At 46.1% G+C, this 25377-nt stretch overlaps 2 protein-coding genes across 6 annotated transcripts in view; one reads left to right on the top strand and one right to left on the bottom strand.

Annotated features, from left to right (window-relative positions):
* The first annotated feature begins 958 nt into the window (after positions 1-958).
* On the top strand, positions 959-19547 carry LOC147255270 (6-phosphofructo-2-kinase/fructose-2,6-bisphosphatase). Of its 4 annotated transcripts, XM_086212848.1 has the most exons (15): positions 3141-3293; positions 4068-4202; positions 4805-4930; positions 5440-5536; positions 5624-5690; positions 6607-6681; positions 6776-6832; positions 11158-11279; positions 11526-11733; positions 11815-11961; positions 12200-12304; positions 13307-13436; positions 14014-14076; positions 14156-14220; positions 15520-19546. In XM_086212848.1, exons 3-15 carry the CDS (start codon positions 4837-4839, stop codon positions 15577-15579), a joined length of 1290 nt encoding a protein of 429 aa, XP_086068974.1. In that variant the 5' UTR covers positions 3141-3293; positions 4068-4202; positions 4805-4836; the 3' UTR covers positions 15580-19546. The 4 variants fall into 4 exon arrangements, with proteins under 4 accessions (XP_086068971.1, XP_086068973.1, XP_086068972.1 ...); XM_086212845.1 differs by lacking the exons at positions 3141-3293; positions 4068-4202 and adding an exon at positions 959-1193 and having other exon boundaries at positions 15520-19547; XM_086212847.1 differs by lacking the exons at positions 3141-3293; positions 4068-4202 and adding an exon at positions 1606-1700.
* ndnl2 (necdin-like 2) overlaps positions 18626-25377 on the bottom strand; it is a 26090-nt gene continuing 19338 nt past the window's right edge. For both annotated transcript variants that reach the window (XM_086212849.1, XM_086212850.1), the window contains exons 10-11: positions 20226-20340; positions 18626-18826 (exon numbers count right to left, since the gene is read on the bottom strand). In XM_086212849.1, coding sequence (XP_086068975.1) covers positions 18725-18826; positions 20226-20340 — 217 coding nt within the window. In that variant the 3' untranslated portion in view covers positions 18626-18724. The remainder of the gene's footprint in view (positions 18827-20225; positions 20341-25377) is intronic.

The raw sequence follows: 25377 nt of genomic DNA, 5'->3' as shown, positions 1-25377 counted from the left end.
CGGGACCCCCAATCCTCAACCAGACCCCTGACACAGACAGAAGCTTTTCAGCCACAAAATCAGGAGTATCCAGGTGGTCTCCGGCGCTGAGTCGTGGTCCTCACAGCGTCATTGGTGAGCACTGATGAAACGATCAGATTTTCATACCGTTAAAGTGTTGTATTTTGTAGTTAGTTAATAAAAAACCATGTGGATTTGTCTAAAATCTCCATCCTGTGTTTTCTCATAATTAACTAAAGGCAAAATCACAAAATCATTCAATGATCGTGACTTTTCAGGTAAAATGTAGGGGACAGCTGCCGTATTCACCCTCATCCCGCGACGTCACTTCCCTGAGCAAATCAGCAGTAAGACCGACCATCGACGCCATCTTGTGACAGCCAATCACCTCCAAGCACCACCAGAGAACCTGTGTTCTTGCACATTCTCTGTTCTATGTTCTCTGTTGTGGTTCAGTAATTTTAGTGTCTGACGAGTTCTGAGAACATTTGGCAATCCTGACGTGCAGTACTCGCTGATGAGTACTGCACGTTTGTACTCAGTACTCTAACTCCAACCGAAGTTACAGAAGTTTAGAAACAACAAATACATTGAAATGTGGAGGATCACCGCTTTAGGACCTCCTGACCCCCGTGGCATCACGATGAAGTCATCTGACTTAATTTTTGGAATTAAAACATTTCCGTGACAACACTGCACAACCGCCACTGCTCCCCGCGGAGTTTTCAGAGGCCACGAGACGGAACTTCCTCCCACCCTGCGTCTGTTGGGTCTCGTGGCTCTGCGGTCAAATTGAGTGACCTGGAAGCTTCGTGCGTGACCTCGTGACTCCGCGACTGCGCGGCAGCCATGTCTCTGAAAACGTTGACTTCTGTAGACACGCGCGCGAGCTTGCAATATCAGCGATCCGGAAGTACCCGAGGGGGGAGAGGGGAGGAGGCGTGCCTGAGATGCGAGCAGGGACCCCGAGGAACGGTTCTTCCTGCCGGGTTCAAGCGCTGCTGCCGGCTCAAGACGCACACGCACACTCACGCATCCACCCTCTATTGTGTGCATGATTATACAAACACACGCGCGCGCGCGCCCGGCAGGAACAGCTGCGGGGGATGAGCGATGCGGCGGTGACGCAGGACGGACGCGGCGGCCTGCAGGGGGATCGCGGGGGGGGGAGCCCCGCTTTCAGCGGCCCCACGGTGAGTGGCGCGCGCGCACGCACACGGCTGTGCACGGTCTCCGGGCATTTCACACGTCATACCACGTAATACCGCCGTGAAGCTCCACGGAGGTCATGTAATCCATCATCCCCGTGTGCCTGCGCGCACACGAGTATTTGCACGCAATTGTGCTCGCGGGCGGGTGTCCATGACAAAACTGCTGACCTGTCAGACGTGAGCGCGTGCTTATCACCGCCCTTCCGCCCGATTGAAGCAATGACGTCATAGAGTTAAGGGGTACATACGGGCGCGCCCCTCGTGCACGCGGAGCTGCGTCCGGTTCTCGAACTCAGCCGGGGAGGAGCCCGGGGCACTCGCGGCCCCGCGGGGGTGTCAGGGTCTATTCTGAGGTGTGTGTGTGTGTGTGTGTGTGGGGGGGGGGGGGGGGGGTATCGCTGGAACCCACGTGGCTGCCGAGCCTGAAGAAACAAATGGAGACCGAGAGGAGCGTTCCTCCAGCGCGGCGTGTACGGTGTGAGAGCACAGGTGAGGTTTCACAATTGGAGATGCACGAGACTCCCTGTGTCTCACATCGGTGTTGAGCTGTTGACGTTCCCCGGGAAATCAGTGGGCGGGTCTTTTGTTGTTCTGGGTGGCCCCTGACAACCAGAGTCACATTTCACATGTTTAGGACTTTTCAGTGCAACAACGGATTAACAGTCAGTGGTCAGAAGGAAGGACGGTTTGGAGCACATGAAATGAAGATGTGCTTTATAGTTGAATGTGGCTAGAGAGCCGGTGTCCACCCCACTGATCCTGGATCTGCTCAGTGAGCCCCCCTGTTAGCTGGAAGTTTTTCATCGCTGTTGTCACATGATGTGCTTGATGGAAGGTCGGCTTCAACCGCAGGTCTGAAGTCATCTGTGTCCTGAAGCCTCCACATTTCGAGTTGATTTGAAAATCATCCCTGACGCCATGTTTGTAGTCTCAAATAAATGGCATGATGTGTGGGAGCTACAGTAAAAAATAGGACTACAAACGTGGCGGCATGATGTTCAAAACTACTCGGAATGCTAAGGCTCCAGAACGCTTGGATCACCTCAGACAATCAGCTTGGAGGAATGAGATGTTTTTTTAATGTTTCTTGAACACTTGGCAGTTGTCACCTGTCCCTTCAGCTGCTGGGAAGTTCTGCAGTGCCTCCTGCCCACTCAGATAGAAGAGAAACCACCTCAGACTCTCCCTTCTGGGTCAGCTCTCGTCACCACGGCATTCAGATGAACCAACTCACACATCTGCACTCGGAAGGGTTGTAGTTCTGGTGTCCAGTCCAAGTGTTCGTGGATCACTGGTCATCCAGCTGGATCAAGGAGACCTGGGTGACACCAGGTGATCTGGAAGGTTTAGACGGATGTTTCTGGACTGTTTAGTTGCTGCTTTTTTGAGGCATCAGCCTCCATAATACACATAAACCACACGTCAAGGGTAAAGTATCACTTTGAGAGCCGTGCTGCTGTGAGAGACTAGCAGCCGTGGGTTTTAGCCTTCTTGCTAGCGCGTCTACTTCCCACACCGTGATTGTGAGTTTGATTGACGGAGCTCGTCTACACTCATTCCCATCGCTGTGAGGAGAGGACATGAGTGTAACAACTGTGGACTGTAATTCCTCACCCAACCTCCCTCCAGGCTGACGCGTACCTGAAGCAGAATGATGTGAAACAGAGAAACCTGCTTTTCATCCCTGCCACATGAGGAATACCTGCTACATGCACACACCAGCCGGTTTATGATCTGAATGTGTCTGTGTGCTCAGTCTGTGAGGTGGATGACCTCACTGAGACCTGTGACTGGAACAGTCACATGATGGTCAGCTGACCAGTCAGAGACACTCCTCTCTGAAATGAGCCAAACAGGTGTGCTGAGTGGCACCTGACTCCTCCCCCTTAGATGTCATGTGAGAAAATTGAAAGCCCTAAACACTCACCTGGAGAGCTGCTCTTTCACTTGTTCCCACACGCACATCCATACACACAGAGTCACTGGGCCATTGAAGCATGTCGCAGACTCAGAGACTCACCCAGCACCCTCTGGAGAAGACCTGGGTGCCGTGGATGAGCCGGCTGAGCAAGCGTCGAGGCTGTGAGTAGGAACACACATCGCTTACCTCTGCGTCAACGCAGCGTGACAAGTCGGTCTTGTGCATCAAAGCAGGTGTGACGCAGCTTGGATGCACGTTGTCTTCTCCATGTGTGGCTTAGGGTCCAGGGGACTGCTTGTGTCCATACCGGTGGCGTCCCTTGCTGCCAGCGTCCTGAAGGCCGTTCACCCCTCTGATGTGCTAACCATCATGTGCACTTCCTCAGCACTTCACAAAAGCGGCTGTCAAATGCAGCAACTTGATGTTGGAATGAAGCTCCAATAAATTTGCAGCTCTGATAGCGACGCTGACTCACAATTGATGGGTGGGGAATTATTTGATGATAGAGTGTGAAATTAACAAATTGTCTAATGTGAAAAAATGTCTTGATAAAGAGATGAAACTCTTAGTTATTTCAGAAAGATAGAACTTTGTCAGTCAGAGGCCTTCAGGACGTTCTCATGTTAGAACAATTCCAGTTACTGTGTTCCACCAACGACAACACGTCAGCACGTTCATCAGACCGACTCGTACGTTGCAAAGTGGGACGAACAAACCTAGAAGATGGATTTACGCCGACGTGTTTACGCTTCAGTCAGCTCCAACTGGCCCGGTGTTCTGAGCACGCTCTGTAGGTCCTGCTGTGGTACTGGACCAGGAAGTCCAAGAGGGACCAGTCCAGCAGGAACCATCATGGCGGCTTAGGACATTTCTGGACAGACGAGCAGACAAACGTGGCGCCGTCTCAGCTTTGGTTGTTTGATTATCGTTAACAGGCTTTGATGTCAGTTGGCGTTGGACAGTGGCGCGGCTGGAGAACTTGCTTGGTTTGTGACATTGAAGGTGAAGCAGCTGAAGGAGGCGCACCACCACCGATTGTTCTGGAGGAGGACATTGTTTCCGCCTTGTTGGTGCGTACGGGGACAGTGATGAGCTCCAGTTCAAGGACCTGATGGAGCTGTCACTGTAGCAACTGTGCATGGAAACCCACTGAGTGACAAAAGTGGAAAACATACCTGGCAGGGGGAGGAGCTAAGATCACGCGGGTGGTTCCCTGCAGCACTCCTGACCCTGGGGAAGTCCTCAGATCTGGCAACCTCATCTGTATAACTTATAGTGGTTGCTTATGATTTTTAGAAGCGGTCCAAAAGGTCACCCGTTCAGTTCATCACCCCAGCAAAAAAGGGGCTCTTCAGCGATGTTGAGGAAGGGAAGGATCGACTGCTTTACTACGTCTGGCCTCAGCATGAAGTGAAGCGAGTCCTAAAAGCCATGGAGATGCTAACTTCCTGTTGGCCCACAGAAACATCCCGTCTTTGTGGTGCTCTCCTACTGCCTCGGGCTCCCTGAGGGCCACGAGGATGCTTATAAATGCAGTTACGTTTTCAATTGTGCTTCTGGCATTAATCGAGTTGCCCACACAAATCCAAAGATATTCGTTAACATTCAGAGATGGAGACGTAACGGTCACTATAGATGCTTGAGGCAGGAATCTTCGTGTGGTTTTTTTCAGCATCTGTTCCCCAGTTCACCAACTCGCCGACCATGATTGTGATGGTGGGACTGCCTGCGCGAGGGAAAACCTACATCTCTAAAAAGCTCACCAGATACCTGAACTGGATCGGAGTCACAACCAAAGGTATCAGATGACTGGATTTACCAGCACAAAATGTTTAGTGGAGGAAAGGAAATGTAAGATGCTCCTCTTATTATGGGTAAAGCTTTGATTCATAAATTGAAAAACAGAATATAAATAGAACCCTGAAGGTTCTGAGTCTGTCTCAGGCCTGGTTGCTGACCACGCCACTCTCTTTGAGCTCGGTCAAAGGTCACTAAGACTGCACGCTAAGAACGCTCTCTTACCAAAACTTTGGAGTTCACTGACCTTTGGACATAATATTTGCACAATTATCTAATACCATGAAATCGAATGTTTTATCAAAAGGTGAAAGGTCAACCTAAAGGCGACCTCTTCAAGTTCTGTTAAATTCTGCTTCACATCTATTGAATTAAGAATCTGGAGAACATGGATGTAAACTGAGGGGACAGGTTGGCAGAGGTGTAAATCCACACGATTGTGTATTTCCAGTTAAAAATATAAATATATACAGTATAAATATGAAATTGCTGTGTCATCTCTATCTACAGTGTTCAACGTGGGGCAGTACAGAAGGGAGGCGACACGATCCTACAACAGTTTTGAATTCTTTCGACCGGACAACAGCGAGGCCATGAAGATACGCAAGTATGAGCCTCCAGCGCCTCACTAGCTTCATTTTCATGTGTTCAAAATATTTCATGCCTTCTCTCATCTTGTTTTTAATGGCCTCAGAGCCTGCGCCATTGCCGCACTGAAAGATGTTTGCGATTACTTCACCAGAATGCAGGGACAAGTGGTGGTGAGGCAACATTCACACATTCACCAACATGACAAGAATGAAATAATCAGAACAAAAATGCCTTGTGTAACCATCAGACAAAGAATGAAAAGCTGGTGCAAACCTTCCATGGTCCGTTCAGTCGTGAAATACAAACCAAGCACTCAGTCCACTCCTTTTGTCTGGATAATAAATACATTAAGGATAAAAATATATGTTTTGCCTGCACACGTCTACTCCAGGAGGGACGAATGAACCTGAGGGACCCAAAGCAAAATGGTCAGTGGTGGAAAACAGTTTTGTTGGAGACCCCAAAAGATCATTCAACATGTTAGTCGTTGGCCTTGAAACACGTCTCAGAGCCCTGCACTGATGATGAAGGGATGAGCTATCCAACAGGAAGTTAACTTGTTAGGGATGAGGTATGTTTGTAGTCCAACAGGAAGTTAGCATGTAGGGGCATGAGCTATCTTTTAGTCCAACAGGATGTTAGCTTAGGGATGACGTATGTTTGTGCAAGAACTGAACCTTCAAATATATTCCGATACTGGGAACCACACACCTGATTTCAGCTCTCTGACTTCGACAAGGGAACCAACAATGAGAGCTGAAGTGGAAGGCGTCATTCCTGCGTTGCTGCTCTACATCGTCCTTTCTGATTTCGATTCTGATTCTGATAATTCCATTATTTCATGTCTGTGTTAACAGTTCAATTGGAATTTCTACTCAAAGTTATTTTGGTCCAATTTAATAAATTCTGTCTACTACTACAGCGAATGAAGTGATTGATGATTCAAAGCAAGTGGACAGAAGTAGGGGAAGTCAGGCTATAAGAGGCTAACAACCCATGACACTAGGATCTGTTTGAAAAGCAATGAAAGCTGATAAGGTTTGATGTATTTATCATGTGTTCATTGACTTACTGTGTTCCTGTAAGGTCTTTGATGCCACCAACACCACCCCGGAGCGCAGGGAACTCATCCTCAGCTTTGCAAAAGAAAATGGATACAAAGTTTGTTCTTATTTCTCAAAAGAAACCTTGAAACTTGGAAGTAAAACTGATCTTAAAATGTCCAACTGACCCTCCTCCCTCTGCTGTTGCTTAGGTTTTCTTTGTGGAGTCGGTTTGCGACGATCCAGAGATCATTGCTGAGAATATTAAAGTAAGTGTGTGACTGTGAGTGTGCAGTTGTTTAGAAAGTTGCGGCTCCAAGATCACAGCAGGTTCATTTCTGAGCCAAGGCCAAGCGTGGTTCTGAGTAGTTGGAGACTGAGCAAACTGAACTCAGTGTCCCTGTCAGAGCGCCAGTCACACATTTACAGCAGTTCACCTGAAAGCAGTTTAGTTGTGGCTGAGGTGCATTGTCACATTTTCAACCACAGCTCAAGAGGAACCCTCTGATGATGGTGGAAGCCTGAATGCTATGGTTAGCAGTGCTAAGCTAACGTTAGCCTATGAAGGAGCTACACCAGGGTCACATGACTTCAAGGTCACCACCACTAAGCTTCTTGTGTTTCCTCTGATGACCTTTAATGACCTCCAGGACCTCTGTAGGCTCCTCTAGACTCTTGTTAGCAACCCAGGTTTTCAAGACTCCACCACTCCAACATCCACCAGTCTTGTGTTTACTGGTGGATCTGATGTAGAACTGAACCTCCACCATCCACCGGTCTGGTGTTTACTGGTGGATCTGATGTAGAGCTGAACCTCCACCATCCACCGGTCTGGTGTTTACTGGTGGATCTGATGTAGAACTGAACCTCCACCATCCACCAGTCTGGTGTTTACTGGTGGATCTGATGTAGAACTGAACCTCCACCATCCACCGGTCTGGTGTTTACTGGTGGATCTGATGTAGAGCTGAACCTCCACCATCCACCGGTCTGGTGTTTACTGGTGGATCTGATGTAGAACTGAACCTCCACCATCCACCGGTCTGGTGTTTACTGGTGTTTCTGATGTAGAACTGAACCTCCAACATCTACCGGTCTGGTGTTTACTGGTGGATCTGATGTAGAACTGAACCTCCAACATCCACCGGTCTGGTGTTTACTGGAGGATCTGATGTAGAACTGAACCTCCAACATCCACCGGTCTGGTGTTTACTGGTGGATCTGATGTAGAACTGAACCTCCAACATCTACCGGTCTGGTGTTTACTGGATGATCTGATGTAGAACTGAACCTCCAACATCCACCGGTCTGGTGTTTACTGGTGGATCTGATGTAGAACTGAACCTCCAACATCCACCGGTCTGGTGTTTACTGGTGGATCTGATGTAGAACTGAACCTCCACCATCCACCGGTCTGGTGTTTACTGGTGGATCTGATGTAGAACTGAACCTCCAACATCCACCGGTCTGGTGTCCCACATTTTCCTTCTGTCTCTCTGTCTTCCTCCATTCTCTGTCTTTGTCTCTGTCCTGCTCTCCTGCTCTCACTCCATCCCCACTGATCCTGGATCTGCTCCACCTGCTCACGTCCTCGTCTGTCCATCAGTCTCTCCTCCTTTCTCTCTGTCCCTCTCTTTCTTTCTGTCTCTCTGTCTTCCTCCATTCTCTGTCTTTGTCTCTGTCCATCAGTCTCTCCTCCTTTCTCTCTCTCTCTTTATCTCTGTCCCTCTCTTTCCTTCTGTCTCTCTGTCTTCCTCCATTCTCTGTCTTTGTCTCTGTCCATCAGTCTCTCCTCCTTTCTCTCCTTCTTTATCTCTGTCCCTCTCTTTCCTTCTGTCTCTCTGTCGTCCTCCACTCTCTGTCTTTGTCTCTGTCCTGCTCTCCTGCTCTCTCTCCGTCCCCACTGATCCTGGATCTGCTCCACCTTCCTGCTGGTAAAGGAAGGTTCTGGTGGCTGCTGTTGCAGGATGTGCTGCTGATGGAGAATTGTTGGGTGGAGGTTCATTGAAGGAGGGAGGTGCTGGATCTCCTCTACTTGGACAGAGTCAGGACAGAACTTTGGTTGGGGTTTAGCGCTGTAGAAATAAATTGACTTGACTAGAACCTTCCTCCTGGTAGAGCAGGAGCAGCACATCTGAGGCAGCAGAGATGAAAACCTTCCTTTACCAGCAGGAAGGTGGAGCAGATCCAGGATCAGTGGGAACGGACGTCTGCTTTGATCTCCTGGAGGGAGAGAGAGACGGAGGACAGGACAGAGACAGAAAACAGAAATGAGAGAGAATGACATAGAAAAGACCGAGGCAGAAAAGGAAGGAGGGAGAGAGACAAGAGATGAAGAGAGAAAGAAAGGGTGAGAGAATGACCGACAGATGGGAATGTGATCAGGTTTGAAGGAGAAAGACAGCAAACAACAACAACTAGCAGCCAATAATTTCATCTGCAGGTTACTTAAGCAAACAATTTCAGCAGAATATGAGTAATTATATGGCAGCAAAGGAGAATACTGCTATAAATACTACGAATACTAATACTGATGCCAAGAGTGGCAGCTGGAGCCTCTTCAGGTCTGCAGCCTCCTCCAGCAGCAGCAGGATCTGTGATGAGGGGAGAAGAAGAGGAGTCAGTAACACGTCTGAGGACAGGAGGAGGAGAGAGAAGCCCAGTGCATCATGGGAGATCCCAGCAGTCTGAGCCTATAGCAGCAGATCTAAGGGCCAGCCTAAGCAGTCCTGACTATAACCCTGATCAACAAGGAAGTCTTAAGTCTGCTCTTAAACCTAGAGAGGGGGTCTGGGTCCTGGACTGAAACTGGGAGACGGTTCCACAGGAGGGGAGCCTGATAGCTGAAGGCTCTGGCTCCATTCTACTGTTAGAACTCTAGGAACCAGCAGGAACCCTGCATCCTGGGAGTGAAGGGTTCTAGCTGGATCATAGGGGACTAGGAGCTCTGTCAGGGATGAAGGAGCCTGATTGTTGAGGACTTTGATGGTGGAAGAAGAATTTTAAATTCTGTTCTGAATCTGACAGGGAGCCATGCAGAGAAGCAGTCCAGGAGAGACCTGGTCTCTGCTACCAGTTCTAGTCAGGGGGGCAGCAGCATTCTGGACCAGCTGGAGAGTCTTTAGGGACTTATTAGTCCAGCCTGGTAGGAGGGAGGTGCAGTAATCCAGCCTGGAAGTGACAAAAGCAGGGACTAGTTTTTCTGCATCTTCTTGAGCCAGGATGTGTCTGATCTTAGCGATGTTACGTAGATGGAAGAAGGCGTCCTGGAGGTTTGTTGAATATGGGAGTTAAAGGGTCCTGGTCAAAGAGAACTGCTAGGTTCCTACGGTGTTGCTGGGGGCCAGGGTGGTGCCATCCAGGGTACCTGTCTCATCAGATCAGGTGGTCCTCAGGTGTTTGGGCCCAGCACAAGAACTTCAGTTTATCAGAGTTTAATAAAGGAAATGATGGTCCTCCATGTTTGCTGTCCTTCTGATCCTGAGGATCATTGATGAGTTCAGCTGTGTGTCGTCTGCATAGCAGTGAACATTAATGGAGTGTTTCCTGATCATGTGACCTGGAGGAAGCAGGTACAGGGTGAAGAGGACTGGTCCAAGCACAGAGCCTTGTGGAACACCAGAACTGACTGTAGTGGTCTCAGAGGAACCATCATTAACTGGTACCAACTGAGATGACCTAGTAAATATGACCTGAACCAGTTTAGTGTGGTTCCTTTAATACCAGTGACAGGTTCCAGTCTCTGTAGAAGGATGTGGTGATCAATGGTATCAAAGCTGCACTGAGATCTAATCAGACCAGTACAGAGACCAGTCCCTCATCTGGTACCAGTAGGAGGTCACTGGTACCTTTGACTAGTTCTGTTTCTGTGCTAGGATGAACCTGGAACCTGACTGAATCCTCCAATAAGCCATTTTTGAGAGATTTAAAATGGCAACAGAGAAATTTTAATTAGATGAACGTGTAAACGGACTTCTAGGGCCTATTTTACTGATCCACGTTGCCAGGCAGTGGGCAGATGGGACTCTGAACCCCAGCGGAGTATGGATCAAAATGATAAAGGTTAGTTCTGTGTTGGAGCTGGTGGAAACGGGCCAAACCGACCTGACCCGACCCGATCTGAGCTGAAGTGAGCCAGTGGAAACGCCCTAAATATCACATCCCTCATGACTCCACTGACCAAAGACCAGCCTCTTCTTGGTCCATGTAACAAACGTCTCCTGCTGCTCCTCAATTTCAAGGCACCATGGAGGCACCAGACCAGCCTCAGGAGTATACTAGAGCACCTGAAGCAGGTGGAGCAGGCTCATTAGCTGGTTGACGAGTGAGGATTCCTGAGTGCCAGCTTGTGCCGCACATCTGATCAGACACTTAGTCAGATGCCATCCAAACATCAATTTGAAGGAAAAACGTATTTTAATGTAGTGGAACTTTAAGGTTGAGCCTCAGTACTGAAAACTAAAAAAGACATCTTAGAATTGATAAAAACAGTCTGTCACTTTGTGACAGAACCCAATACTAGTCAGAATAACCTCCTCCTGGACAGAAGACAAAGAAGAGTTGAACTCAGCTAACACTCTGGTTCTCTCAACAGCAAGTAAAGCTGAGCAGTCCAGACTATGCCGGCTGTGACAAAGACGAAGCTGTGGCTGACTTCCTGAAGAGGATCGAATGTTACAAACTTACCTATTTGCCACTGGATGACATCAAAGACAGGTGACATCAAGTGGACACTTAAGAGTTCAACCAGGTCCAATTTACTGAAGCCAATCAAATCCAAACTCCATTAAGAAAACCAGCATTTTGAGCTGTTTGCTTGTGAATTCTTACTTAAACTGATTTTCTCTTAGTGGAGTCTCTGTCCTCTGTGATGTTGCTGTACTGTGTTCAGTAAATTGTCTGAATACTTCTAGTACTGGTATTGCATTCCTGTTTAAATAAAGATGTACCATCTTTGTTCAGGAACTTGTCCTATATTAAGATCTTCAATGTGGGCAGCAGATATCTGGTGAACCAGGTACAGGACCACATCCAGAGCAGGATCGTGTACTACCTCATGAACATCCATGTCACGCCACGTTCCATTTACCTATGCCGCCATGGAGAGAGCGAACTCAACCTGGTTGGCCGCATTGGAGGCGATTCTGGCTTGTCAACTCGTGGGGGAAAGGTCAGAAGTGTTATTTTGTGACTGGATTACATCATAGATCCTGGTTATCTTACTAAGAAGTTGCTCTGTCCTGTCCATCAGTTTGCCTGTGCTCTGGGGGTGTACTTACGAGAGCAGTGCATCAGTGACTTGAAGGTCTGGACCAGCCACATGAAGAGGACTATCCAGACCGCAGAAGCTCTGGGAGTCCAGTACGAACAGTGGAAGGCTCTCAATGAGATTGACGCTGTGAGTACGTGATGAATACAAGTACTTGTTCTCCTGCAGTCTCAAGGTGCTATAAGGAAGTAGTTGTAATTGAGAAATACCTTTGTCATACAGGGATATCTACTCATGTTACCATGCTAAGCAGACAGCCTTAGCCCAAAAGATCAAGAAATAAGTTCTCAAAATAATACCTCATCCCTGACACGATCACTTTCTATGGGACTACAAACATGCCTCGTCCCTGTCTCTGGGTTTCCAGGGCGTCTGTGAGGAGATGACGTACGAGGAGATTCAGGAGAATTACCCAGAGGAGTTTGCACTGAGGGACCAAGACAAGTACCGCTACCGCTACCCAAAAGGGGAGGTGAGCTTGAGGAATGTTTGGGATGTTCGACAGGCCACCACTTTAACCGGAAAATCTATTGAAGTGGTGCTCACATTTCCATTCCTTCTCCCTAGAGGATGAATCCTAGACGTTTGTCTTCTTCATCCAGTCGTGAAGTTTTTTCTCCTGGCACTTTCCCTGTAGAGCCGGGGGCATGTCCTGGGAAGCAGGATTAGAGGGTCAGCGAGGGCTTTCTGCTTACTGACCAATCACATCCCTTGAACAATGCTGACCTTTGCCAACTCATTTGTCTAGGTTTGTCAACCTAAGTAACTTGGAGGGTAACCTTGGGCCTCAGCCTTGTGTCTAGACCCCCACCTTGGCCTATGTCCCATTCATGTTTGACCCAAAACCCAGTGAAGACTAAAATAGAGATTCATTACAACCCCTTCATGTTTTGCGTCTGAATTTGCTTCCAGCGTCTGCCACCTTAAACTAACCTTGACTGGGTTTGGATTATTCATTCAGGTAGTTCCCCACAACCTTGGGGAAAAATCATCCCCCAGATAATCAATAATAGGTACGATTATGTTGCTGAACCTGCATGAATGAATGCAGTCTCTCGTGCTATCAAAGTTTATTCCAACAGAGGGCGCTGTCTGCATTTAAATTGGCTTTAAGGCCACAAGTTGATTCTTGTGTTCGTTGTTAAATGTTGTTTTCAAATAAAAAATAGTGTTTGAGTGTCACAATCATCTTCAAGAACACGTCCAGACTTGAAGCACAAGGCATGTTCTCCAAGAAACAAAGCTGCCTGAAACTGTCATCCAACCGAACCTACTAGCAAAGTCATTGTCCGTTCAAGAATGCCCTTGACACTGTCACATGACCGCAACAATGGTGACATGTACAATGGGTTGTGCTGCTTGTGGAACGGAGCTGTTTGTGCCACCCAGCCCTGCTTGAGTGGTTCTCATATGTCTGTAGCTTAGACTGAAATTATGTGAGCACCTGTCCTCTGACCATGTGTGTGTTTACCAGTCATATGAGGACCTCGTCCAGCGTCTGGAGCCGGTCATCATGGAGCTGGAACGGCAGGAGAACGTTCTGGTCATCTGCCACCAGGCTGTGATGAGATGTCTGCTGGCCTACTTCCTTGACAAAAGTGCTGGTTAGAGAAAACATTCTCAGTAAACACCAGTCTTGCTAATATTGTACAGGATTTTATAAAGATCACGACATCATAAGCTGGTTGATTATTTATGCTCTACCGTACGATCATACTGCATAATAAGCTCTTCATCATGACCACCACTGCTGCTACTTTGCCACCTGCTCCTGCCTGTGCTTTTACAAATGCATTCATTTTTTGTTTGCAACTGTGTTGTTTGTTTGATAGTTATATTTTCTGATAGTTTTGCTGGTAGTTATGCTAATTTACGACTATTTGTATCACTTTTTGGATTGGGGGGTTCTTGTATGTATTTTCGGTGTCTTTGCTGCCACTGGAATCTGAATTTCCTGAGGGCTCTGCCCAGCAGATCAATAAAGTTCTATCAATTAATTTATTCTAAAATAAAATCCTAAAAGTAGACGCATTACATTGAATCAAAGTGAGATGTCACCCACTTCAGTTGGGTAGAAAATGACATTTCAGCCACTATTTGCTTTAATGACAAGTTAGTTGATGCCAATTTTTTGTCTTCTTTTTGCATCTTAACAACTAATATGGCGATTTTGTGTGTCAGCTGAGCTGCCCTACCTGAGGTGTCCACTTCACACGATCCTGAAACTCACCCCAGTCGCCTACGGTCAGTCACCCACAACATTTTTGTGTTTCTCTTCACGGGTGTTTCTCCCTCATCATCTCAACCTTTGTTTGCCTGTCAGGTTGCAAGGTGGAGTCGGTCTTCCTCAACATCGAGGCAGTGAACACGCACCGGGACAAGCCTGAGGTGAGTTCTGGACTACACGTTTCAATCAGCCGTTTCGGTTCGTTTAGGTCACATTGTTACAACACTGGTGTGAAGGATGTGTTGCCATCTAGCGTTTACTTTGGAGATTGCAGCCCCTCCCTCAGGGTGAGAGACAATTTCTAAAACTTAACTGGACTTTTAGGTTATCAGTATGTTGCCCAAACGCAGCAGAGAAGGAGGAATGATTGTCCTCAGAGATGATGGAGGAAGTGCTGGAGCTGCACCGTGAGAGGTGGCAGGACTCCAATGGTGAATTCATGCTCAGGTCGATGACATCAGCTAATATGTCCTGGCATCGTTTGTCCAGCAGAGCGCGCTGTGCTGACATTGAGGACAATTGCAAGATATTTATTGCTACAAAATAAAATGTTCTGCCTTGGCTACATAAGTTTGGGCTTGAACCACATATGAGGTACTGTTGAAAAAAAAGTGAAATACACTGTGAGAGAGAGAGAGAACAAAAATATATATCAGACAATTATTCTGTTATTGGATTTGTTCACTCCATGATATCTGAGATCATTTTGACTTTCCATCCCTCCATGTTCTCCCTCTCCTCCTGTTGAGGGTGGTGGGGGTGGAGCCTATCCCAGCAGCCTTCCCCCTGGACAGGTCACCAGTCCATGGCAGGGCCAACACATAGAGACAGGCAACCATTGGCTCTCCCAGCCACGCCTACGGTCAATTTAGAGTCTGGATTAACCTGGTCCCTCTTGATGTCTTTGGACTGTGGAGGAAGCTGGAGTACCAGAGAGAACCCAGCAGGAACAGGGAGAACATGGAGACTCACCCAGAAAGACCCCGTGCTGCAGCCGGGGCTCCACCCACAACCTTCTTGCTGGGGGCCACAGGGAGGACCACTGCTCCACCGGGCCGCTGATGTTGATAGTGATGTAAAATCCATTGTCTGCACACAGGCTTGACTTTCACATCCGTCTCCAGGAGTTGCAGTTATACTGGAAATAATGCTGAAATCACTGTCATTTGTCACATGTATTCAAAGAAGGAAGTAGCAGTACCAGCCCCTTTCAAAATGCAGTTTTTCTGAATTGAGTTTGGTTCAGCAATTCAGGGTTTCTCGTTACAGTGGAGGCTGGGGTAGGACAGGGCCGGGGTGGTCACTACTAGCTGTCATTACACAGCTGAAGATGTTTTTAACACCATGAGAGATGAATCTTAACTTGGCTTTGAAGCTCCATCACGAGCAGAATACAAACTTGACAGTGTGAGAGAAAATTGAAGTCTAAACATTCATCAGCTTTCATATGCCTGTTTCAGAACGTGGACGTGGACCGAGACCCGGAGGAGGCGTTGGAGACCGTCCCCCAGCACATCTAGTGGAGGAAAGTGGGAGCGGCTCTCATCCCTTCAGCCTCATGTACGTTTACGTGCTCATTAGTATCCCGATAGAATCCTTCTGAGGACGTCACGTGGGACATTATTCATGTTCCTGCATGAACAAAATATTATAACCCCAAGTGACACCCACCTCACTCATCATCTGCTGTCTCCTCAACATCCCAGACAGATCAGAAACCTGAATCAGGCCTTTACATGCTACAAGATCCAGGTTTCTCCAAAACACATTATGTCCACAGGCCAGATCATAACTGGGATACTGGTGCACATGTAAACACTCATTAATACAGTGAACACAGAGGCGGCTTGTTCTGGGAAAGGACTCAGGCTAAAGGTTTCCTCAACAGTGAACCAAGAACGACAGCTACTGTTTATCTTTAGGAGTCTTCAGCCACATCCAGCGACGCCACCCCAACTGTTGTCCTGTGGGTTTAACTTCCTGCCTGCCGCCTGTACTCAGACTTAAGCAATGTCAAACACAAAAAATTGGAAGTAGCAGCCATTTAGCTTCACTAACACATCAAAAGCGCATTGTGTTCGTTCCATTGTGACAGCTTGTACCTCCCTCCTCAGCGGTACTCCATGCACCTCCCCAGCAGACACGAGCCTCAGCCAGGTTTGTTCTGCAGGGTGTTTGTAAAGTGACTGGGACATTCATCAGGAACCCAGTGACTCACAGGTGATGTACATGTGGCCTCAGTGACACTCTGTTCAGGGCCTGATTCACTCAAAGTTTGCACCTGTAAAAATGTGCAAACGGTGCACACTGAGGCTTTGGTCTCTCGTGCGCTGATGGTTTAGCACATTTGCCTGAATGAACATGTGACATGAGGCAGTCTTACAGTTGCTTATGAAGTCAGATTTCTGCCACTGCAACTGTGTGCACGTGTCTCAAAGTGCTGGCTGGCTGTCACTCAGGCCAGGAGACAGCAGCACAGGCCAAATCAAAGAATGTGGACAGAACGTGTTTTCACCACTCGTGTCATGTTTGGTTTGACCGAAAATAATAATAATGACAGAAACACCAGTTTGCCGGCGTTTCCATATCGGAGCTCTTGGACGAGCCACAGGAGGACAGCCAGGACTGGAACATGCCAGCCCCATGTTTGCAACTGTTATCATGTAAACTGTACACCAGCAAATTGTGCAATATTTTAGAATGCATTTGCAATTAAATACTCTTTATCTGAGATATTGGTAAATCGGGTCCTTAGTGCTGATTTGAAGCTAGTTACCTTGGCCTTCAGGTTCGATAGTATCAAAACTAGTGTTTTCCTCAGGAGACGTTATTTTAAAAAGGATCATGCCAGTGTGTATAACAGCGTCGTGTGTGCGTTTCCTCTTAAATGTAACAAGTGTTTGCTAGAAAAGAAGCACCATATTTTCCGCACTGTAAGGCGCACCTTCAATGAATGGCCTACTTTAAAACTGTTTCCATATGTAGGGCGCACCGCATTTTAAGGCGCATAGAATAGAAACTACTGTAGCGGCTGGCGTTGCGTTATGCATCCACTAGATGGAGCTGCGCTAAAGGGAATGTCAACAAAACAGTCAGGTAAGTCAGTCAGTCAAACTTTAATAGAATACAAACCAACGTTCTGACAACTGCGTTCACTCCCAAACAAGTCGGTGCACTCACAATACGGTCCCGTACGTACCGGTAGCTGCTGACTGACAGCCTTGGGTTTGAACTCTGCGTCGTAAGCGTCTCTTGAAAGGTGCCATTTTGGGGACTTTATACACGCACAAGTGGTGTGGGACTAGAATTCCCCTTTACCAATATTACTTCGGCGACGCCCCCTGACTACGGTAGCCATAATTGACCAATATTGATCCATATATAAGGCGCACTGCCAGTTTTTGAGAAAATTAAAGGCTTTTAGGTGCGCCTTATAGTGTGGAAAATACGGTATTTGAAATACTTAGCTATCCCTATTAAAACTTGTTCAGTGTTCGCAAGCTTGTGGCATCAGTAAATTGTGCTTTTGGTCATGAATGTGTTCACTTGTCTTTTGAAACAAACATGTCATTTAGTGAAAGTCTCTTGTTGTCCATCGTCCTTAGGGACAGACAGGAAGACTGAGACCCAGGCTACTTAGCTTAGCACAATGACTGTTAGTGGGTGGGAAGTGTTAGCATAGCTCCATCTCTCAGACCCAGGCTACTTAGCTTAGCACAATGACTGTTAGTGGGTGGGAAGTGTTAGCGTAGCTCCGTCTCTGCCTGCATTAATATCAGGAGGGTTGTGTGTAACCTTGGTGATGAATACCAGTTTAACATGAGGAGACGTTGGAGTGGTAGAATCAGACACGTAGCCGGAACTACTTTCCTGACTGGGCGCAGGGATTTTACGCAGCATCTCTAAAGCTCCACTGGAACTTGGGTCAACAGAACCAATGTTCGTTGAGGACTAGAAGAGCGACTGCTGCTACTGATCATGAGGAGGAGGAGGAGGGTTCCTGCTGGACACACCAGCATCCTGGACCTGAGCTAGCTGATGCTAACACTTCCCACCCACTACCAGCCATTGGGCTATGCTAACTAGCCTGGACCCGAGCTAGCTGATGCTGACACTTCCCACCCACTAACAGCCATTGGGCTAAGCTAACTAGCCTGATCCTGAGCTAGCTGATGCTGACACTTCCCACCCACTAACAGCCATTGGGCTAAGCTAACTAGCCTGATCCTGAGCTAGCTGATGCTAACACTTCCACCCACTAACAGCCTGGGGCTCAGCTCTGCTTGAGAAAACGGACATTAAGTCTAACCCTAAAAGAGGGCATGCACTTTGACCATTAAATGTAGCTTGGTTTTTGAAATTGTGGTCCAAGTCTACCTTCACCCAGATCAGAGGCAAAGTTCATAAGGTAACTTGAAAAGAAGAGTCAAAATTAACATCAGGATCCATGTTTCATCCTATTTGTCACGTGATTTAGTTTCCATAACTTCTTTAAACCGAAACATGTTATTCTAATCATGGATGTTCAAAGTTTTTGTTTTCTGAACAATAAAAGTGGATACCATTTCATGTGATGTTAATGTTATAGACCTGTTTAATACATTTCACACAAGTTCAACACAACCATAAAGTAGGTTTCATCTATGAAACAATTGTGGCTCAGCGTCACTGCTGGCTGCTGCTGGCACTGCCTGCCTGGGAAGACTTCGGACTGGCATTGGCTTCTCTGTACTGCTGGCTCCAGCCCTGAGGGTCCTGTCCATGAAGCTGAGACCAAAAACCATATTAGTCACAAACATCAACTTGAATCGAACCAATCAAATGTCATCTGTTTATGAAGGAGTTTGAGATAAGATTTGTAGAGTAAAACAGTTGAAGGCCCCAGAGCAAATCTCATGTCACATTGTTATAGTTTATAAGGTTAAACTGTCCTTTGGGATGTGCAAATGTTGTAAGGTCAAAGTAACAAAAGATCTTTTAAGAATAGTAGAAACTACAAACCGGTGAGAGAACCGATGCGTGGTTTCTACTATTCTTTAAAGATCTTCCATGGTTCTCGCCCACAAAAGGTTGGAGTGCCATCTCCAGGTCAGGGATGAGACCCTACACCAAGTGGGAGGTTCAAGAACCATGGGGTCTTATTCACAAGTGAAGGAAAGACGGATCATGAGACCAACATGCGGACTGATCCGTTACAGTGGAGAGAGCGCTGAGCTGAAAGGCAAAGCTCTCAATTTACCCTGGTACCACCCACAGGATTGCAACTTGCCACGTGTTGTACACCAAGTGTACAGCTGTACTTCCTGTATATGCTGCAACTATATTCTATTCATACTACGATTCATCTTGTACATACCACAATATTTGCAAAGTGCCTCATTCATTGATGTAATTATACTATTGATCTACTGTGTACTACGACTTATGTACTACTACTTCTATCATGCACTTTACAAAGAAACTGCTGCTAACCCTGGGAGGTGTAGACTGCATTTCCTCACCTCATGTATGTTGTTGTGCTGCTGTTGTGTAACCAATTGTACCTCTGTTCCCTTAATTGCCTCCCACGGGGATAAATAATGTTTTCTGAATCTGAATTCCAACCCTCATCTATGGTCATGAGCTTTGGGTAATGACCGAAAGGACAAGATCGCAGGTACAAGCAGAGATGGGGTGAGAAGCGCCGCCATCTGGATGGATGGATCTTTTTTTTTTTTTTGCAGCCATTGCACTTCAGCACCTCTATACTTTCCTGGATAATAGGAGTCAGCCTAACTTATTGTTGGGCAACAAAAATACCTCAATGAAGACTTGAACACAAAACTCATTAAGAAAATGATTACAGGAGAAAAATCAATGGAAAAGTTGGGTCAATCTGTCATTAACATCCAAACAATCAACCTATATTTCCAGTGGTGTTGCCCCTGGTGGCTACCACGAAGAATACAGGTTCGAGGCACAAAAGCACCATCCAATCAATGGACAGTCACTAATAACAACAAAAATGTAAAAAAGGTAAAATTTGACAACTTTTAGATTGTCCTTGAACAAATCAGGTGGAACACTTCAACTCAGTAATCATCATAACGTAAGAGGTCACAGGTTCAAAAGGAGTTCATGAGTGAGGAGGGTTACCCTTTACTCTCTCGCTCGATAACACACTTACTTGACCCATGAATTCCAGGATTTGGGCTTTGGACACCTCCATGTTGGACCGCTGACCCCAGCGGAACTCATGCTCTACTGGCTCTGTGTGAGGGATGCGCACATACTCAAGATACCTACACACACACACACACACACACACACACGCTTTTAATTAACTGTCAATAATGTTACTTTAGATAATTCTGAACACCTCCAATATTACAGATGACATTGGGCCATTAACACACAATTTCAACAGGAAAGGTTTCCCTTTGACAGATCCACTTTGCTGCAAAAGTTCTGCGATATCTCTCTCTCGTTCTACATCTCTCTCACTACATCTCTCGCTCTACACCTCTCACTACATCTCTCTCTCTACATCTCTCTCTACATCTCTCGCTCTACATCTCTCGCTCTACATCTCTCGCTCTACATCTCTCGCTCTACATCTCTCTCTACATCTCACTACATCTCTCTCTACACCTCTCACTATATCTCTCTCTACCTCTCACTACATCTCTCTTCACCTCTCTCACTACATCTCTCTCTACACCTCTCTCACTACATCTCTCTCTACACCTCTCTCACTACATCTCTCTCTACACCTCTCTCACTACATCTCTCTCTACACCTCTCTCACTACATCTCTCTCTACACCTCTCTCACTACATCTCTCTCTACACCTCTCTCACTACATCTCTCTCACTACACCTCTCTCTACATCTCTCACTACATCTCTCTCACTACACCTCTCTCTACATCTCTCTCTCTACACCTCTCTCACTACATCTCTCACTACATCTCTCTCTACATCTCTCTCTACACCTCTCACTACACATCTCTCACTACACCTCTCACTACACTTCTCTCTCGCTCTACCTCTCTCTCTCTACACCTCTCTCACTACATCTCTCTCTACACCTCTCTCTCTACACTTCTCTCTCGCTCTACCTCTCTCTCTCTCTACACTTCTCTCTCGCTCTACCTCTCTCTCTCTCTACACTTCTCTCTCGCTCTACCTCTATCTATATAGTGTAACGGGTGGGTTTTGGGGTTTGGGTGTTAGCTAGGGAGGGGCAGCGGGCCACCCCTCATGTGGTTGTATGTCCATGTTCAGGTTTAATGCTTCTGTTTATGGTTCTTTTTTGTTTTTGGGGGCATTCGTTCCTTGGGTGCCTATGAGAGAGATGAGGGGGCATTTGGGAATAACAACCTTGAATGTGAATGGATTGAGTAACCCGGCTAAGAGGAGCACAGTTCTATCTAAAATGAGAAGGAATAAATCTCAGATAATTTTCTTACAAGAAACACTTCAAAACAAGAGCATGAAAAGCTGATTCATACACACATATCTTCCTACCTCAGCTCATGTAAAAGCAGCCAGAAAAGGGGAGGAGCTATTTTGATTTCTAACTCTATTAACTTTGAACTGATTGAGGAGAAGCATGACAAAGAGGGTGGGTACATAATAATCGCGGGGAAGATTGATAATGTCTTGATCACGTGATAAAACATTCCTCAGACACCTATTTGACGAACTGAACTCAGAGAGCGAAGGAATACTGGTCTGTGAGGGGGACTGGACGAGTATTCTTGACTAGGACTTGGATATAACAAGCACAAGAAGACAAAAACAGATTGAGAGCCCTAAATTTGTTGAATCGAGAATCTGGTCTTCAGGATGTTTGGAGACACACATCCACAGGAGAAAGATTGTACACATTATTCGACCACGCATCAGGTACATTCTTGAATTTTTTTATTTTTTTAATGAATAAGGCAGATAGGCAAAGGGTCAAAGCATCCTCGATAGGGACAGCTGACATATTCGACCACAGCACAATTAACTCTAGCACCCATCTGCATAACAAACCAAAGAGCACAATCTGGAGGCTTCATGTAGGTATTTTAATAAGGAAACAGTCATCAAGGAAACCCAAAAAGAAATTGTGGAGTGCTTAAGGAGAACAGAAGCAGGGCAACTGGAAGGAAAAAACGAGGAACTAAAAAATCAAAGAGAAGATTTGAAAAATAAAACTGATGAAATGGTGACAGATGATTTAGAGGAAAAACAAAAAAACTGAACAAAACTTTTATGAATCAGGCCCAAAAGCAACCAAAATCTTAGCAAAACGCCTCAGGGCACAACAAATCAGGAACACAATCCACAAAATAAGAGACCCAGAAGCAAACAAGTTAGTGTATGAGCCAGGGGAAATTTGTAGAATCTTCCAAAACTACTATGAAAATCTCTATTCTCCACATAAATATGACAATGAAGAAGCCATGAGACAATACTAGTCAGGGCTGGACCTTCCCTCACTAGGAGCAATGCAGAAGAGCAAACTAAACGCCCCCATCTCCAAAAAAGAAGAGCTGGACTCAGCAATTAGTAAATTAAAGGCAAATATAAGCCCTGGGTGCCATGGATACCCCCATGAATGGTATAAGACCTTCAAGGAGGAGCTTGCTCCAGCACTATTAGACTCCTTAAATTGGACCCTCAGCAAGCCAGTGGCCCCTCCATCTTGGAAAGATGCTGTGATAACTGTTCTCCCCAAGGAAGGGAAAAATACGGAACACTGCGAATCCTACCGTCCAATTTCCTTACTTAACGTTTACTATAAACAGTTCACATTTATTATCTCTAAAAGGTTAGAACATTTTTAACGGATTTAATACACAAAGACCAGACAGGATTCAGAATAGGCCGCCAAACGCAGGACAACATCAGGCGCACACTCCACATCAATGAACAGATCAATAAACAACACCCAGGCTCAGCCCTGATTAGCGAACGGAAGGGAATCACAACTCCTAAAGACGATCACACAGTTAGACTTTTCGCGGATGATATCGTCACCTTCCTGCAGCATCCTGACTCCACTCTCCTTAGACGAATGATAAATCTGGAGGAGTTTGGCAGGCTTTCAGGTTTCAGAGTAAATACTACAAAAACTCAAGTACTTACCTTCAATTACAAACCAAATCAGTTAACCAGGCAGACATTTAAGTTGAACTGGGTTACAAAAGCAATTAAATATTTGGGTGTTCTTCTCACTCAGGAGTTGATTAAACTATATGAAACAAATTACACATCAATTAAAAAAAAAGAAAATACAAAAAAAGATATGAATACATGGTCAAAGCTAGTACTGAACTTCAGCTCCAGAATAGAGCTGGTGAAAATGAATGTCCTGCCAAGGCTACTGTATTTATTCTTATCATTACCACTTAGAATTCCAGAATCACAGTTCAGAACATGGGATAAATGGATGTCTCCAGTGACATGGGGAGGGAAAAGACCAAGGGTGAAACACAAGTCGCTTCAATGAAGTAAGGAAAAGGGAGGATTGGCTATTCCCAATTTGAGTGATGACTTCTACGCTGCTCAAATTCGATACTGGATACACTGGTGTTCATCAGAGTATCAAGCCAGATGGAAACCCATTGAGCTGGGTCCGGGGTGGGTCAACTTCAGGCCAGACTAGGTGGGAAAGGACATTCAGATCAAATAGGGGATAATTCCATCACAGAAGATTCATTGAAATTATGGAATGAAATGGTCAAAAAATACAATTTTGAGGGTGACTGTAGACTTTTAATCTGGCCTGCGGTGACCCCCAGATTCGGGCCAAGTGTGACTGACAGCACTTTTGCACGGTGGAACCAGAACGACAGCCATACGTACACTTTTGGAAGGGAGCACTTTTAAATCTTTTGAAAAGATGAAGCTTGAGTGTGGCCTGGAAACAGGGACATGTTTAGATATTTGCAGCTGAAAGATTTTTATGAGAAATCAATGGAAGATGAATATTGGAAAGAAACAAGGAATACAACTGTTCATGAGTGCATTTGAACAGACCCTGACTGATACCCCTTTCACACTGAAATTGATTCACCTGAGATCATCCACATGGAAACTGTTCGAACAAAAGGAGTGAAGTGGAGTCTCAGGACATCAACAGGAAGACGGATCTTATGGCAGAGGCCAAAACTTTATTGAGACATGACTCAGCAGCTTTTGCAGCGCAGCCCAATTTAAATTTTTTTAAAAATTTTTTTCCCGGAGCTTCCACAACGACAGCCTGACAGGCGGCACAGTGACAAAATCAGGATGTCACGATCAGCGATCACCTAGCAGCCTACATTAATCGTAAAAAATTAACATCATATATTGCAAAAAACCTGAGACGTCGAGAAACTGCCACAGGGTTAGAGCTGGGCGCTGCATGCCTCTGCTTTATGTGCTGGTATACATTTGTTGTGCTGCTTACTTTCGTTGCAGCAGCTCTTGAACAGACCTCACTGTGAGCTCTTGTTTGTTCTAAGTCCGACACAAGAAAACCGAACCAATTCCATAACAGATGATGTAACACCTTACGTTGGTACCAGTGTTGTTTTCGTCACGCTGGACGAAAACGATGTCAGACCCCTTTTTTGACGAAAACGGGACTAAGACGAACGTCACCATCGCCCTGTGAAGACTAAAATGTGACCAAATTGTACACATTTTCGTCTGACGAGAACGAGACCAGACTAAATTGTTAGTGGGTGGACGATCAAAGTTTCAAAACATGCAGGTTTTTTTCCGCCAAGTAGAACAAGCGTGCAATGTCAATACAATACTCCTATTGTGGGCTAGTGTGTTGTCTGCTTCTGCAACAGAATAATAAAAGTAAAAGGTAGAGAGAGAAAAAGAGGGGAAACTCCCCTTTGAAGGTGGATCAGTTCAGTGCTTCATTCTAACACTGGAGTGGCCTCTTCAGCACACACATCTTTGTTGAGAGGATCTTTGATATTTGACTGAAACCTTTGAGTTTTGGTGGACTAAAACTATCAAGGATAGAAATGACGAACATGGGACTAGAACTAAGAAGCATTTAGTCCAAAGACTGAGACTGAGACTAAATCTAAAATGCCTGCCAAAAACAACCCTGGTTGTTACGAGCTCCGGCTTTCCCCCCATCGCTGCCATGTTTGTGAATGTGAATGTTTGGATGCGCCCCATTAACACCCCTGTAGAGTGTTGCAGCGCATTAGTTCTGCTTCTTAGACTCACGTGTAAAATACACATCATCCAGAGCTGTAAATTTGAATTAATCCATTTAATCGATGTAGTCAAGTCAATTTTATTTCTACAGCACCAAACCCCAACCAAAGTTCTGTCC

The sequence above is a fragment of the Aulostomus chinensis genome, chromosome 9 (assembly GCF_037954235.1).
Source record: "Aulostomus chinensis isolate RoL2024-O1b breed Wild chromosome 9, RoL_Achi_v1.0, whole genome shotgun sequence".
Classification (NCBI taxonomy): Eukaryota; Metazoa; Chordata; class Actinopteri; order Syngnathiformes; family Aulostomidae; genus Aulostomus; species Aulostomus chinensis.
Note: the sequence above shows the minus strand (reverse complement) of the source record. Positions and strands in the feature narration are given on the sequence as shown.